The 15,347-nt window shown below is 55.9% G+C and overlaps 1 protein-coding gene across 1 annotated transcript; it reads right to left on the reverse strand.

Moving 5' to 3' along the window:
* Positions 1–4,216: 4,216 nt before the first annotated feature.
* On the reverse strand, positions 4,217–8,205 carry LOC128849502 (maestro heat-like repeat-containing protein family member 7). The gene is made up of 9 exons (XM_054051678.1): positions 8,105–8,205; positions 7,020–7,164; positions 6,784–6,921; positions 5,943–6,116; positions 5,328–5,483; positions 5,096–5,197; positions 4,782–4,884; positions 4,623–4,682; positions 4,217–4,397 (listed from the first exon to the last, which is right to left on the reverse strand). Exons 1-9 carry the CDS (start codon positions 8,167–8,169, stop codon positions 4,261–4,263), a joined length of 1,080 nt encoding a protein of 359 aa, XP_053907653.1. The 5' UTR covers positions 8,170–8,205; the 3' UTR covers positions 4,217–4,260.
* Positions 8,206–15,347: the final 7,142 nt, after the last annotated feature.

The following is a 15,347-nucleotide window of genomic DNA, read 5'->3' on the forward strand; positions in this document are numbered from 1 at the left end:
CCGTGCCAAAGACCTGAACCTTTGCCAAGAGCTTTTCTCTCTCCTTTCTCCTGGGGATGGGGCAGGACCAGCTGAGCATGGCTTACCAGAGGCAACAGCTCCAAAAGCTATGTGAGGAGCTGCCCAGCAGCCCCGCGATGCTGCCTACCGCAGAGCAGGACCTCAGTGCCCCTGTGAAAGGCCTTTCCACACTGTGTAAGGCTTCCTCTATGCTGCTGTGGGATGGGACAGGCTGGGGGGCAGCTGCACTGGGAGGCTCGTGGTGTCTCTAGGGGCTATTTTAGTTCCCAGTACGTAAACCTCAGCTGTGAGTTGGCCTCCCTGTCCTCAGAAAGAGCTCAGCCGAGCTCTCTGAACTGGGGCGGTACCAGGAGCACGAGGAGGGTGGGCAGCATGGGACAGGCAGCTGGGTTAAGGCCCATTTTCACTGGGAGGTTGGGGAGGACCCTGCTGCAGGGGCACGCAGGCAGCTGGAAAAGGGATGCTCTGATGTGTCCATCTGCATTTCCCCCAGCAGCAGCGGCACCGTACAGCAGGGGGGTTGTTCCAGGCTTTCCGCCTCCTCTCGGGACGCTCCCTCCGCACAACCTGGGGAGGAACAGGGAAACCCTGGCCATGACTGTCTCCACGGAGGTCTACGCCACCCTGGTGCTGCTGAAGTACAGGGCCCAGCGGGTGAGGAGATGGGGCTGGAAAGGCAGTGACACAACAGGACCTGCGCCACCGTGTAGGGGAAGTGATTCCCTGACTCCCATCTTTTGTTGATCCCTAAAGCGTTCCTCCACTCAGTAGGCTGCCTAGGAGATGGGTTAGCAGACACTGCCCTGAGAAACCAAAGGCACAGCAGAGGGAAGCAGTTGATCAGGAAGTCCTTTTAATCTTGCAGTCACGTCTGTGGAGTTCTTTGTGCCTCATTTTAATCTCAGTCCTAAAAGACCGAGTTACTTTTCTGCTAGGAAAGGAATGCTGGGAGGTCTTGAGCTGCCCCCTCCATCCAGAGTCTGGACCTTCTCACTTTGGGGCCGATGCAAACTCCAGGCTGTCCCTGAGTCACCTTTCCTGAGGAGAACCATTATACATTCTGAGGGCCTGAAAGGGTCAAAAGCAGAATGATGAAGCCAGAGGCCTTGAGAGCAGTGTTCTGTAGGGCCTGGAAGGGTCGATAACAGAACACTGTGCTGAGATCAAAAGCCGCTCCTCCTGGAAGGGAGGATGTGGACACAGAGGTTCTTGGCAATATAATGGGTTTCTCCCCATTCCAGGGCCCAAGCTAAATGTATACACTCCAGGAACACCTGCAGACTTAGTTAAGGATGTTATGTGAACTCTGGACAGACACGTAGACCCTTGTTTGTAGAACTTATAGAGCCTGCTTTCTCACGACAAGAATAGTAATAAAGTATGTAAACAGTGCATACAAGTACGATGTTATCTCAACCAGAAGAGTATAAAAACTCCGTCTGGAGAATAAAATGTTGCTACTCGCCACCAGAGCGGTAGTCCGTCTGTCGATTTAGGCGTCCCTGTGAGCTGGTCTCCGTCACTTTCCCTGCTGTGTGCGTTTGCAGATGGACGTTTAAGAGAGACAGACTCAGAGTACGTGCACTGGCTGCTGTGAGTACTGCGCGCCAGAGCTGCGTGCTGCTCAGCTCAGGTTCAGCCCAGGAGGAGCGGGCAGAGGCTCCTCCGACAGAGCTGGGAAGTTGTTGGCCAAGGCAGTTCTGTGGCTTTCTCTGGTGCTTCTGCTGTGAGCTGCTTTACTCCCGTGTTCTGGGTCCTGCTAACGGTGCAGCAGTGCCAGATGTTGCTGCTGTTTGGCATTAAAGCACTGGATAGGGTTTTTCTTCCAGGGAAAGCAGCCCTGCTGTCTGTCCCTTTGTCACACAGGGCGTAAGTCATGTCAAAACGTAGCACGGAGGGATTTGCAATCCCAGGTGAACCTGCAGGCCCCGGTGGAGGGGAATGGGTGGATGTACAGTGAAGTAACTTCTTTGTGTTCAGGACGAACATCCCAGGCAATGACATCACATCGGGTAGGGAGATCTGTCATTACTCGCCCCCTTTCCCAGCCATGGGAACTGGCCACCATCGCTTCATCTTCCTCCTCTTCAAGCAAGACCGCCTCGTAGATTTCGGCAAGGACCTTCGGCTGAAGCCATGGTAATTCAGGCTCGCACTGGGCAGTTTCACACTTGCTTGGCTTGTCACTGCTGTAGGACAGCAGTTCCTTTTAATCTGCAAGGTTGTTCAGGACCACTTTGAGTTCGCATGTTGCTTGAAGCCACAATCCCAGCCCTGCAAGCGCTACCGAGTCCTGCTGCTTTAAACCAGGCTGTTAAGAGTGCTTTGCCCTGCCTGAGGCAGGGATGTGCACACAGCTGGAGGGGCTGGGGGATTTTCTTTTGCGGACTTCCTTTTCCACCTCTGTTGTATAGACTCTGGGATGATGTGGGAAATAGTTGCCCACCAGGGTGCTGCAGGACAAGAGGTTCACCTCAGCTCTTGTGTTTGCATCCATTTCCAGCCACAGCCTCAAGATGCGAACGTTTAGCACATTTGACTTCTACAGAAAGCATGAGGGTGTAATGACTCCAGCAGGGCTGGCGTTTTTCCAGTGTCAGTGGGACAGCTCTGTTACCTGGGTCTTCCATCAGCTGCTCAGTAAGAAATGTGCGGGGATGCTGGACGGGCCCATAACGCGCAGGGGCAGTGAACTGAACTGCGGCTGGAGGCTCGTGCCCAGTCCTGGCACTTGTCTAGGATCTGTTGCAGCACAGCACGGGTAATTCGTGAGCCGTCCTCCACCAGACTCTTCAGCAGTCTGAGGAAACAACCTCTAAAAGGCGATTTGGAATGAGCCTTTTAAAATGTTAAAAGAATGTTAAAATGTTAAAGAGAAGCCTTCAGCCTGGCGTGCTTGACCAACTGTGGCTTGAGGGCCCTCACTGGTGAAGGAAAGGGCGTTTGGACCCGAGACGTGTTGCTAACGCTCTGTATCACCCCCTGCAGATATGAGGGGGCCTATGTTTGAATTCGTGCGGCCGCCTGTTTACCATCCTCCACAGCTGAAGTTTCCAGGCCACCAGCTGCTGAGGTACCTGGGCAGATACCGAGACAGCGAGGAGCCCACCTACGGCATTTCCTAGGGGCATGGCCCCCTCCCAAGGGGATGATGGCCGGGCAGATGGGGCTGCCGGCTTCCCTGCATTCAGGCAGCTCTGGAGCCACCTATGCCTCCATAAGGAGATGGCAAAGTCAGCCCCTCGGCTCTAATTGCCCTGTGTTGACAGGCATTGGCTGTGCTGGCAGCCGTGTTGTGGGCAAAGGGCTCCTTGAAGAGGACATTCACAGGTGAAAGCAGGCTGAAATCTTGCTGCTGCTGCTGTGGCAGAACTGATCAGGAAGGGAGGCAGGGTTGAGTCCCCAGAGGTGCCCAGGAGATTCCCTCCCCTTTTCCTACCCATCCCGCATCCCATGACACAAGCACACGCGGAGGACGGGAAGGGCAGGAGGTGCGAGAGCGCACATAGGGGACCCCCTCCACACCAAATCCCCACAGGCGCCAGGACAGCCCCACACAGGTGGGTGCATTGCTCTGTGCAACCCCTGGGAGCTTTGCAGCAGCCAAAGAGTACCCCCCATGTTCAGCGTTGGGCCGCTCGCTCCAAGGAGGACATGGAGGGGCTGGAGTGTGTCCGGAAAAGGGAACAGAGCTGGGGAAGGGGCTGAAGCCCCAGGGTTCTGGGAGCAGCTTTGGGACCTGGGGCTGTTTAACCTTGAGAAGGGGCGGCTGAGGGGAGACCTCATCGCTCTCTGCAGCTCCCGCAAAGGAGATTGTAGTAGGTGCAGGGCTCTTCTGCCAAGTAAGAATGTACACAGGATGAGAGGAAATGGCCTCAAGTTGCACCGGGGAGGATTAGGCTGGATATGGGGAACAATTTCTTTATTGAAAGAATGAAGAAGCAGAGGTAGAGGCTGCCCAGGGAGGTGTGGAGTCCCCATCCCGGAGGTGTTCAGACAGCGTGTAGATCATGGGACCGTGGAATCATTAAGGTTGGAAAGACCTCTAAGACCATCTGGTCCGACCCTCAACACAACACCACCGTGCCACAGAGAGGTGGTTCTTCAGGATGTGGTTTAGTCAGCACGGTAGTGGGGCCGATAGTTGTGCTGGATGAGCTTAGAGGTCTTTAATGACTCTGTGATTCTATGATTCCATGACCTCTGTCCCTGCAGGCACCTCCAGCGCCTCTGCCTGGCTCAGAGGCCCCAGAAACACAGCGCTTCCAGAATGCGCCAGGCTCTTGACTGCTGCCTTGGATGGCTCACGATGACGATGGTCTGTGTAGCCAGGGAACGGACTGCGATGTCGCTGTCTTCTGTCATGGGCTCAAGGACTGTGGTGGAAACAAACAGAGCTGAGATGAAGCCCCGTGTCTACAGAGAGCCCCGAGCATCCCCTCCAGACCCCACCAGCCCCAACCAGGAGAGAGCTGCTGTGCAGGAATGCCCCAACTGCCCCAGACACGTTTCCTGGAGCAGGACCAGGCAAGGTGGCGCCCTGCTCAGTCACTGTCTCGTGTCCCACCACCCCTGGCTAACCCAACCCTGCGCCTCCTCACCGCAGCAGATCCTTGACGTCTTCTCTGGGCTTTGGCTCCTCAGGTGTTGTGCAGCAAGCCCTAGGAACAGAGCTCCATCAGATCCCTTTGCTCCCCAGTGCCGTGGTGGGAACTGGGGCCAGGGTGTCCCAAAAGAGAGACCCAGGGGTGGTGGCTCACCGATGAACCTCATGGCTGCCAAGCGCAAGTCTTTCTGAGCATCCTTCAGGTATGGCACACTCTGATCTAAGTATTCCTCAGCCTTGCTCCTGTGCTCTGCCAGCTGGAGAGAACACAAGGGTATGGGAACAGAATCCTGGAACGGCTTGGGCTGGAAGGGGCCTCCAATCCCATGCAGTTCCACCCCCCTGCCATGGACAGGATCCTCCCACTGGATCAGGGGCCTGTGGGCTCCAGCCTGGAGCAGGGCAGGCGAGACCCACACCCCAGACACATGGGGCAGCCCTTGTCCAACCTTTAGGGGATGTCCTCACCAAGCATTCCGCAATAGCCCATGTCTGCTGCGTCTGGATGAGATGTTTGAGCTGCGCCCATCTGAGGAACTCTGCTGCAGCCAGGAGCGCTTCCTCGGATGCCTGTGGAGCAGTAGAAGCTGGGAGATGGCACCACAACCACGTGTCCCCCTCCTCTTGACTTTGTTCCGGTGGCCTTAGGAAGCTGGGACGTGCCCTGACCCAAATGCCTTGGAGTCTCTTCCCTCCATACCTTGGCCACCCTCTCTGTTTCGTCGTTCAAATGAAAGAAGAGCGGGAGAAGGGCCATTCGCACATAGTTCTTCATCTGTTTCTTGTTTCTGCACACCACGCTCTTCATCTGGTCTCTGAAGAGGATGATGGAGATCTCTCTCACCTTCCAGGACTCCTGGTAGGGAGAAGGACAGCAGGACTTCAGCACCAGTAGCTCTCTACCCAAAGCGAAGCACGGAATGATAGCATGTCCTCAGCTGGAAGAGACCCACAAGGGTCATCGAGCCCAATTCCTGTTCCTGCACAGGACAACCTCAAAATCATAAAATCATAGAATTCTTTGGGCTGGTGGGGAACTCAAAGCCCATCCAGTTCCAACTGCCTGCCACAGGCAGGGACACCTCCCGCTGGATCAGGTTGCTCAAAGCCAACGTGACCTTGAACCTCTCCATGGATGGGGCAGCCGTGACTGCTCTGGGCAATCTGGCCCAGGGCCACCCCACACTCACAGGAAAACATTTCTTCCCCGGATCTCATCTCAGCCTCCCACAGGAGCCTGGGGGACAAGAAGCTCCTGCCTCAGGTGCGTCTGGCATATTTGAGCTGCAGGACCAGGCTCCATCATCATCCTTACATGATTAAAGACAGGCAGGAGCTTTTCTGTCAGCTGCACAGCAAGAGGTCTCACTTCGTTCTTCAGGTAACCCATCACTCTAAAAATGGCCTGCAGGGCCTTCAACACGATGTCGCTATTGCCATCATTGATGACTTCCATCACGTATGGGAGGAGGCCCAGCATTTTTCGTGCCTGTATGAAAAAGGTAACAAAATCATGGAACGGTTTGTGTTTGAAAAGACCTTTACAGGTCATCCAGTTCAAGCCCCTGCAGGAGCAGGGATGCCTTTAAACCAGATCCGGTTTCTCCAAGCCCCATCCAATCTTCTTATCCCACAGCACCCCAAGTCCTTCTCCCCAAGGCTGCTCCCCATTCATTCTCCACCAAGCCTGTGCTTGTGCCTGCGATTCCACATCCACCAAACAGTCCCCCCATCAAACCACCATCTCTCTCTCTCCAGTTCATAGAAAAGGATGTGATGGGGACTATCTCAAAGGCTTTACACGAGTCCAGGTAGATGACATCCATTGCATTTCCTGTATCCACTGATGTGGTCAACCCATCACACAAGGTCACAGGGTTGGTCAGGCAGGACTTAATATTGGGGAAGTCATGTTGGGTATTTCCAATCACCTCCATGTGCTTTAGCAAAGCTTCTAGGAGGACCTGTTCCACGACCTTCCCAGGCACAGAGATCAGGAGGAAAGGTCCATGCCTGGAAACCCCTCAGGCAGCTCCCAGCCCCCATCGAGGCAAGGAGAGTGTTTGGAGCTCTCACTCCACCTCTTGAATCCCACTGTCCCCATTGTCCCAGCCTCTGCTTGCCAATGTGGCTCCCCTTGCCGATGTCATGCTCACCATCTTGGCTCTATCCAACAGTGTCAGAAGGGCCCTGAGCACCAGCGAGAGCATCACTGGGTTCGAGTGCTTCAGAATCCTCCAGATATTGTACTTTGCCACAATATCCTCATTGTCACAATCCTCGAAGGCCAGCATCTGGAAGAAAGGCAGCAGTGAGTGACGTGGCACTGTGAAGCTCCTGGTTCCACCAGAAACTGAAGATGAGGGCACTTGGGCTTTTCCTGATAACTCACCGCCAAGAGAAGGATGCAGGAGTCCTCAGGGAGGGCATCACAGTCCTTCTCCTGTTTGTCCTGCAGGAGCAGGGACAGCCTCTTCAAAAGCTCCTCCAGTGTCTCGGGCATGGAGAACATGAGCTCCCAGAGTGGCAGGGCAGACCTGCAAGGCAGAGCGGTCCATCAGCTGGGCGGCCTCAGCCACCGCAGCCCAGCCTGGGTCAGCCCTGCAGGACATGGACCTTGCCCTCGGCTGGGCTGGGCTGGGCAGCAGGAGAGGAGCAAGGAGGTGTTTGTTATTGGGCTGGGAGGAGCATGGAGAATCATGGAATGTCCTGAGTGTGAAGGGGATGCACAAGGACCAAGTCCAACTCCTGTCCCTGCATAGGATAATCGCACGATTCACACCGAGTGGCTGAGGGTGTTGGCCAAAGGCTTCTTGACTGTTATCAGGTTTGGTGTCATGACTGCTTCCCTGGGAATTTGTTCCAGTGCTGTGCTCCCTTGCTCTCTGGGGGAAGAAATTTTCCCAACATGGGGCTTGAAAGCATGCTGGGAAGGAGCGCCTTGCTCCCCGGGTGGCCCTGCAGCTTTAGAGTGACACAATCATGGAATGGTTTGGGCTTCAGGGGGTTTCAGCCCATCCAGTTCCATCCCCTTCCATGGGCAGGGACACCTCCCACTGGATCACGGTGCTCCAAGGCCCATCTATCCTGGCCTCCAAGGATGGGGCAGCCACCACTGCTCTGGGCAACCTGGGCCAAGGCCTCCTCACCCTCACAGGAAAACATTTCTTCCTAAGGTCTCACCTCAGTCTCCCCTCTATAAGATCAAAGCCTTTCCTCTCATCATCTCCCTGATCAAGAGGCCCTCCCAGGTTTCTTGGAGCCCATTTCAGGACTGGAAGATGCTCTAAGTTCTCCCTGGAGCCTTCTTTCCTCCAGGATGAACAACCCCAGCTCTCTCTGCCTGTCCATTTTTGGGAGGTGCTCCAGCCTTTGCATCATCCTTTAGCCTCTGGAGATTCTTGGCTCTGTCATCCAGAGAGTCTCCAGGTCCCTGTCTCCACAGGAATCAACCCTCAAGGCTGTTGGAGCTGGTACCTGTCAGTTGGTGGAAACCTCCTCCACAAAGTCGTGGCGACTTCTGTGGGGTAGTGCTTGGTCATGCAGAAAAGCAGCGACCCCACAATCTCCCGGTCTGACCTTGAGTTGAGGTGTTCCAGGCTTTCATAGATGTACGTCATGATGTTTGGTATCTGGAAGACGGACCCAAGTGAGGATGTTGCTCATCCCTGGAGCCTCAGCTGCCCTTTCCCTCCCTCCCTGCCCTAGTGAGGTGGCTTCAAGTACCTGAGAGCCCTGGATTTGGGAGGGATAGAGGGAGGAGCAGGGATTGGCAGGGCTCAAGGGCAGGGCAACCTTGCCGTGGGCCACCTACCTCCGCCCGCCAGAAGGCAGGTTTGCGCAGGAACACATTCCACATGAGTCTTATCACCTCCTTCTGAAAGACACGGGAGTTTCCCATTGCCTCAATGGCCACCAGGATGTCTTCTGTGTTCTCAGGCAGTCGGAGATACCGTGCAAGTACCTATGGAGGAAGGAAGGGAGGGTAGAGATGTCCTAGCGGGAGCCGTGGTTGTGCTGCGTGGCTGGACAGCACAAGCAGCCCTGGCAAGAGGTACCCGGCAGTGCCCGCAGCGGAGCCGGCAGCAGGGGCTGCAGTTGCTTCCCAGGGGAGGAGGAGAAGGGATTCCCAGGGTGAGGGAAGAAGTTTGGGCTCACGGGCACCGTGTGCTGGCCCTCGAGTGAGCCAGGGCTGTCTGGTGGCCTGGGGGCTGGAGCAGCTGTGGGGACCCTGGAGTGCAGCCCTCACATCGTCCCTGCTTGGGGACAGCAGGAACCCTCTAAGAAGGGATAGCGAGGCCCTGCCAGCCCTATGATCTATAGAATCCTGGAATGGTTTAGGTTGGAAGGGACATCAAATCCATCCAGTTCCAGTCCGCTGGCATGGGCTGGGACCCTTTCCACTGGATCAGAGTGCTCCAAGACCCATCCAGCCTGGCCTTGAGCACCCCCAGGAATGGGGCAGCCATGATTTGTCTGGTCAGCCTGTGCCAAGGCCTCCCCACCCTCACAGGAAAATAGTGCAGGGCTCCAGGTTGGGTCTCACCAGAGTGGAGCAGAGGGGCAGAATCTCCTCCCTGGCCTTGCTTGTCCACAGCACAGGACACGGTTCTACTATCTGGGCTGCAAGCGCACATTGCTGGTTCATGTGGAACTTCTCATTTCCCAGCACCCCAGGTTCTTCTCCTCAGGGCTGCTCTCAATCCATTCATCTCCCAGCCTGGGATTGTCCCGTCCCAGGCATAGGACCTTGCACTTGGCCTTGTTGAACCTTATGACGTTCACACAGCCCCACTCTCTAGTCTGTCCAGGTCCCACTGGATAACATCCCATCCCTCAGGGGTGTCACCTGTACCACACTGCTTGGTGTCATCAGCAAACTCTCTGAGTGTGCCCCTGATCGCACAGTCGTTAATGAAGATATTAAACAGTGTTGAATCCAGTATGTGCCACTGAGGGACACCAAACATCATTCATCTCCATTTGGACATTGAGCCATTGAACAGGACCTTGTGGATGCAGCCATCAACCAATTCCTCATCCGTCAAACAGTCCACCCATCAAAGCACCATCTCTCTCTCTCCAGTTCAGAGAGAAGGAGGGACTGTCTCAAAGGCTCTACACAAGTCCAGGCAGATGATGTTCATTGCATTTACTGTGTCCACTGATGTGGCCACTCCATCCTACAAGGCCACTGGGTTGGTAAGGCAGGACTTGACATTGGAGAAGCCTTGTTGGCTCCAATCACCTGCTGGTGTTTAGCAGAGCTTTAGGTGGAGCAGTTCCACGATCTTCCCAGGCACAGTGGTCGGGCTGAAAGGTCCATGCCTGGAAAGCCTCCAGGCAGTCGCCACATCCCACCGGGGCAAGGAGAGTGTTTAGAGCTCTCACTCCACCTCTTGAATCCCACTGCCTGCACTGCCCCAGCCCCTGCTTGCCAATGTGTCTCCCCGTGCATATGCCCTGCTCACCATCTCGGCTCTCTCCGACAGCTTCAGAAGGGCCCTGAGCAACAGCGAGAGCATCACTGGGTTCGAGTGCTTCAGGCTCCACCAGATGCTGTACGTTGCTGCAATAGCCTCATTTTCCCAGTCCTTGAAGGCCAGCACCTAGAAGAAAGGCAGCAGTGGGTGACCTGGCACCGTGAAGCTCCTGGTTCCACCAGAAGCTGAGGACGAGGGCACTTGGGCTTTTCCTGATAACTCACTGCCAAGAGAAGGATGTAGGAGTCCTCAGGGAGGGCATCACAGTCCTTCTCCTGTCTGTCCTGCAGGAGCAGGGACACACCCTTCAAAAGCTCCTCCAGTGTCTCGGGCATGGAGAATATGAGCTCCCAGAGTGGCAGGACAGACCTGCAAGGCAGAGTAGGTCCATCAGCTGGGTGGCATCAGCAACCACAGCCTCTTGTCCTATTACTTCCCCTCTAAATCCTTCATCAACTTTAAGGGTGTCAGCTCTGGGCTGGCTTTGCCAGCTTTGTCTTCTGCAGGGCTTTTGTGGGGCTGGAAATTGTGGTGGGAAGGAGCGCCCTGCTCCCTGGGGCGGCCTGCTGTTTCAGAGTGACAGAATCATGGAATGGTTTGGGCTTCAAGGGGTTTCAGCCAATCCAGTTCCAACCCCTTCCATGGGCAGGGACACCTCCCACTGGATCACGGTGCTCCAAGGCCCATCTATCCTGGCCTCCAAGGATGGGGCAGCCACCACTGCTCTGGGCAACCTGGGCCAAGGCCTCCTCACCCTCACAGGAAAACATTTCTTCCTAAGGCCTCACGTTGGTCTCCCCTCTTTAAGATCAAAACGTTTCGCCTCTTCATCTCCCTGCACTCGCTGATCAAGAGGCCCTCCCAGCTTTCCTGGAGTCCCTTTCAGGTTGGAAGGCGCTCTAAGTTCTCTCCGGAGCCTTCCCTGCTCCGGGCTGAACAACCCCAGCTCTCTCCGCCTGTCTGTGTACAGGAGGTGCTCCAGCCTTCGGATCATCCTCGTGGCCTCCTCTGGACATTCCTGGCTCTGTCATCCAGAGAGTCTCTGGGTCCCTCTCCCCACAGGGATCAACCCTCAAGGCTGTTGGAGCTGGTACCTGTCAGTCAGTGGAAACATCTTCACTAACATCATGGCCACTTCCTTGGGGTAGTGTTTGGTCATCAGGAAGAGAAGCGAGTTCACAATCTCTGGCGCTGGCGCTGTGTTGAGGTGTCCCATATTTACATAGATGCAGGTGATGACCTCGTGCACCTGCGGGGGACACAAGTGAGGATGGTTCTGCCCTTGGAGCCTCAGCTGCCCTTTCCCTCCCTCCCTGCCCTATTCAGGTGGCTTCAAGTAACCGAGAGCCCTGCATTTGGGATGTATGGAGGGAGGAACGGGGTCTGGCTTGGTTCAAGGGCAGGGCAACCTTCCATGGGCCACCTACCTCCACCAGCCAGAAGGCAGGGGCTTTTGTGATGACATTCTGCATGAGTCTTGCTCCCTCCCTCTGAAAGGGGCATAAATCTGTCATCGCCTCGATGGCCATGAGGACGACATGTGTCTTCTTTTCTGGTGGGAGATACTGTGCAAGTACCTATTGGGGAAGAGACAGAGGGTAGAGATGTCCCAGCGTGAGCCGTGTTGTGCTGCGTGGCTGGACAGCACAAGCAGCCCTGGCGAGAGGCACCCGGCAGCGCCCGCAGCGGAGCCGGCAGCAGGGGCTGCAGTCATTGACCCGGGGGAGAAGGAGAAGAGGGTCCCAGGGGGAGGGAAGAAGGTTGGGCTCACGGGCACCGTGTGCTGGCCCTTGATCGAGCCAAGGCTGTCTGGTGGGCTGCGGCCTGGAGCTGCTGCAGGGACCCTGGAGTGCAGCCCTCACATCGTCCCTGCTCGGGGACAGCAGGATCCCTCTAAGCAGCGACAGTGAGGCCATGCCAGCCCAATGATCCATAGAATCCTGGAATGGTTTGCGTTAGAAGGGACCTCAAACCCATCCAGTGCCACACTGTTGCCATAGGCAGGGACACCTCCCACTGGATCATGGTGCTCCAAGACTCATCCAGCCTGGCCTTGAGCACCTCCTGGAATGGGGCAGCCATGATTTCTTTGGGTCACCTGCGCCAAGGTCTCTCCAAGCTCACAGGAAAACTGAGCACAGGGCTCCAGCTGGGCTCTCAGCAGAGTGGAGCAGAGGGGTAGAATCCCCTCCCTGGCCCAGCTTGTCCCACTGCTTTGGATGCAGCCCAGGGCACCAAGCACCAAAGCACCCCAAGTCCTTCTCCTAAAGGCTGCTCACAATCCATTCTCCACCAAGAATGTATTGTGCCTGCGATTCCTCATCCACCAAACAGCGCACCCATCAACGCCACATCTGTCTCTCTCCAATTCAGAGGGAAGGATGTAGTGGATGGACTGTCTCAAAGGCTTTACACAAGTCCAAGTAAATGAATTCCATTGCATTTCCTGTATGCACTGTTATGGTCAGTCCATCACACAAGGCCGCTGGGTTGGTCAGGCAGGACTTGACATTGGAGAAGCCGTGTTGGGTGTCTCCAATCACTTCCATGTGCTTTAGCAAAGCTTCTAGGAGGACCTGTTCCATGACCTTCCCAGGCACAGAGATGAGGCTGACAGGTTCACGCCTGGAAGCTCCCCAGGCCTCACCAGGACAAGGAGAGCGTTTGGAGCTCTGACTCCACCCCTTGAATGCCACTGTCGTGGGCCATGGCTGCAATGTGGCTCCCCTTGCTGACGCCCTGCTCACCATCTCAGCTCTCTTCGACAGCCTCAGGAGGGCTCTGAACACCAGCGAGAGTGTCACCAGGCTTGAGTGCCTCAGAATCCTCCAGATGTTGTATTTTGTCCCAAAATTCTCATTCTTCCAATCCTTGCAGGCCAGCATCTGGAAGAAAGGCAGCAGTGAGTGACCCGGCACTGTGAAGCTCCTGGTTCCACCAGAAGCTGAGAACAAAGGCACCTGGGGCTTTTCCTGATAACTCACCGCCAAGAGAAGGATGCAGGAGTCCTCAGGGAGGCCATCACAGTCCTCCTCCTGTCCGTCCTGAAGGAGCAGGAACATCTTCTTCAAAATAATCTCCAGTGTATCGGGCATGGAGAACATGAGCTCCCAGAGTGGCAGGACAGACCTGCAAGGCAGAGCAGGTCCATCAGCAGGGTGGCCTTGGCCACTGCAACCCTACCTGGGCTGGGTCAGCCTTGCAGGATTTGGACGTTGCCCTTAGCTGGGCTGCGCTGGGCAGCAGGAGAGGAGCAAGGAGGTGTTCGTTGTTGGGCTGGGAGAAGCATGGAGAATCACGGAGTCTCCCATCCTCGTGGCCTCCTCTGGACATTCTTGGCTCTGGCTCCTGGAGAGTCTCTGGGTCCCTCTCCCTGCAGGAACCAACCCTCAAGGCTCCTGGAGCTGGTACCTGTGCTTTGGTGGAAATATCCTCCACAACATTGTGGCGACTTCGTTGGGGTAGTGCTTGGTCATCAGGAATAGCAGTGACTCCACAAACTCCTGGGCTGACTCTGTGTTGAGGTGATCCATATTTTCATGGATGCAGGTCATGATCTTTGGTACCTGAAGGGGACCCAAGTGAAGATGGTTCTGCCCCTGGAGCCTCAGCTGCCCTTTCCATCCCTCTACTATATTCAGGTAGCCGAGATCCCTGGATCTGGGAGGGATGGAGCGAGGAACAGGGTCTGGCAGGACTCAGGGGTAGGACAACCTTGCGATGGGGCACCTACCTCCGCCAGCCAGAGGGCAGGGTCGTGCATGATCGCATCCTGCATGAGTGTTGTTGCCTCTGTCTGAGAGGGGCTTGAGTGTGTCATTGCCTCAATGGCCATGAGGATGACATCTGTCTTTGCTGTTTGGAGATGCCGTGCAAGTACCTACGGAGGAAGTGTGCAGGTCATGTGACACGGATCAGACACGCTTAGGTCATGTGAGACCTGGTGGACTTCCCTGGGTCATGTGATACGGCCTGAACATGCTTAGGTCACGTGACACCACCCCCCCCCCATTGGAACTGCTTGTGTCACATGACCACACTCCTCTATTCCCTTCCCCTCCCCCCGGGAAATTGGGTGTGACTGGGAGGAGATTGGAAGGGACTGGGATGGGATTTGGGGGACCCTGAGGGGATTGGTGGAACTGGGAGGGGATTGGGAGGGGATTGGAGGTGACTGGGAGGGGATTGGGAAGGACTGGGAGGGTATTGGAGGGACTGGGAGGGGACTGGGAGGGGATTGGGAAGGACTGGGTGGGGATTGGGAAGGACTGGGAGGGACTGGAAGCGCTACAAAGGCCAGGAGGGCCTGGTTTCTGTCTTGGTTTCCAGACTGGGAATACAGGTCCTGCACTAGTGCCTTACTGGTCTGGATTGGGAGGGACTGGGACTCCCCCCGCAACTGCCTTTAATGCCCCCCCCCCCAAGGCAGTAAAGTCCAAGCCTGTGTTCCCAGTAAAGCCCAGTATGGCGCAGTGCCCTCCCAGTGCTGCCACTAGGAGCCCTAGTCCCATGCTGTTGCCATAGTGGTCCGTACTGGTGCCTTACAGGTCTGTACTGGGAGCCCTAGTGTCCATCCTGGTGTCCATCCTGCGAGCACTGGGCCCCCGCTGGTCCCCTACTAGTCTGTACTGGTGCCAAACTGGGAACACCGGGTGTGCTGGTGTCCATAATGGGACCACTGGTGTCCATACTGATGTCTTTCTGGGCTGTACTGGAGCCATACTGGGAGTGCTGGTGTGCCTGGTGTCCATACTGGTCCGTACTGGTGCTGTACTGGGAGCTCCGGTGTCCATCCTGGTGTCCATGCTGGCAGCACTGCTCCCATCCTGGTCCCATACTAGTGTCTTACTGGTCCACACTGGTGCCACACTTAGAGCACTGTTGTGCATACTGGTGTGACTTGTGTTTGTACTGGGGGCTCAGATCCCATCCTGGTCCCACATTGATGCTTTACTGGTCCATACTGGTGCCGTACTGGGAGTACTGGTTCCACACTGGTACCTTACTGCTGCCACACTGGGAGCACTGTGAGGGCACTGGGACATATTGGGAGGGCATTGGGATGAACTGGGAGTCACTGGGAGGGCACTGGGATGAACTGGGAATCACTGGGAGGCACTAAGAGGGCACTGGGATGCACTGGGAGTTACTGGGACACACTGGGAGGCACTGAGAGTCATTGGGATGCACTGAGAGGGCACTGGGATGCACTGGGAGTCACTGGGAGGCCCGGTCCC

This window comes from Cuculus canorus, chromosome 29 (assembly GCF_017976375.1).
Source record: "Cuculus canorus isolate bCucCan1 chromosome 29, bCucCan1.pri, whole genome shotgun sequence".
NCBI lineage: Eukaryota > Metazoa > Chordata > Aves > Cuculiformes > Cuculidae > Cuculus > Cuculus canorus.

Bases quoted from the DNA above. Each gene is read 5' to 3' on its own strand.
- LOC128849502 (XM_054051678.1), bottom strand. From the start codon at position 8,169: ATGACCAAGCACTACCCCACAGAAGTCGCCACGACTTTGTGGAGGAGG. The intron at 6,117-6,783 runs GTGAGCATGACA...TTTTTCATACAG, and splicing joins TGTTGGATAGAGCCAAGATG to GCACGAAAAATGCTGGGCCT. The intron at 5,198-5,327 runs GTATGGAGGGAA...ACTGCTCCACAG, and splicing joins AAACAGAGAGGGTGGCCAAG to GCATCCGAGGAAGCGCTCCT.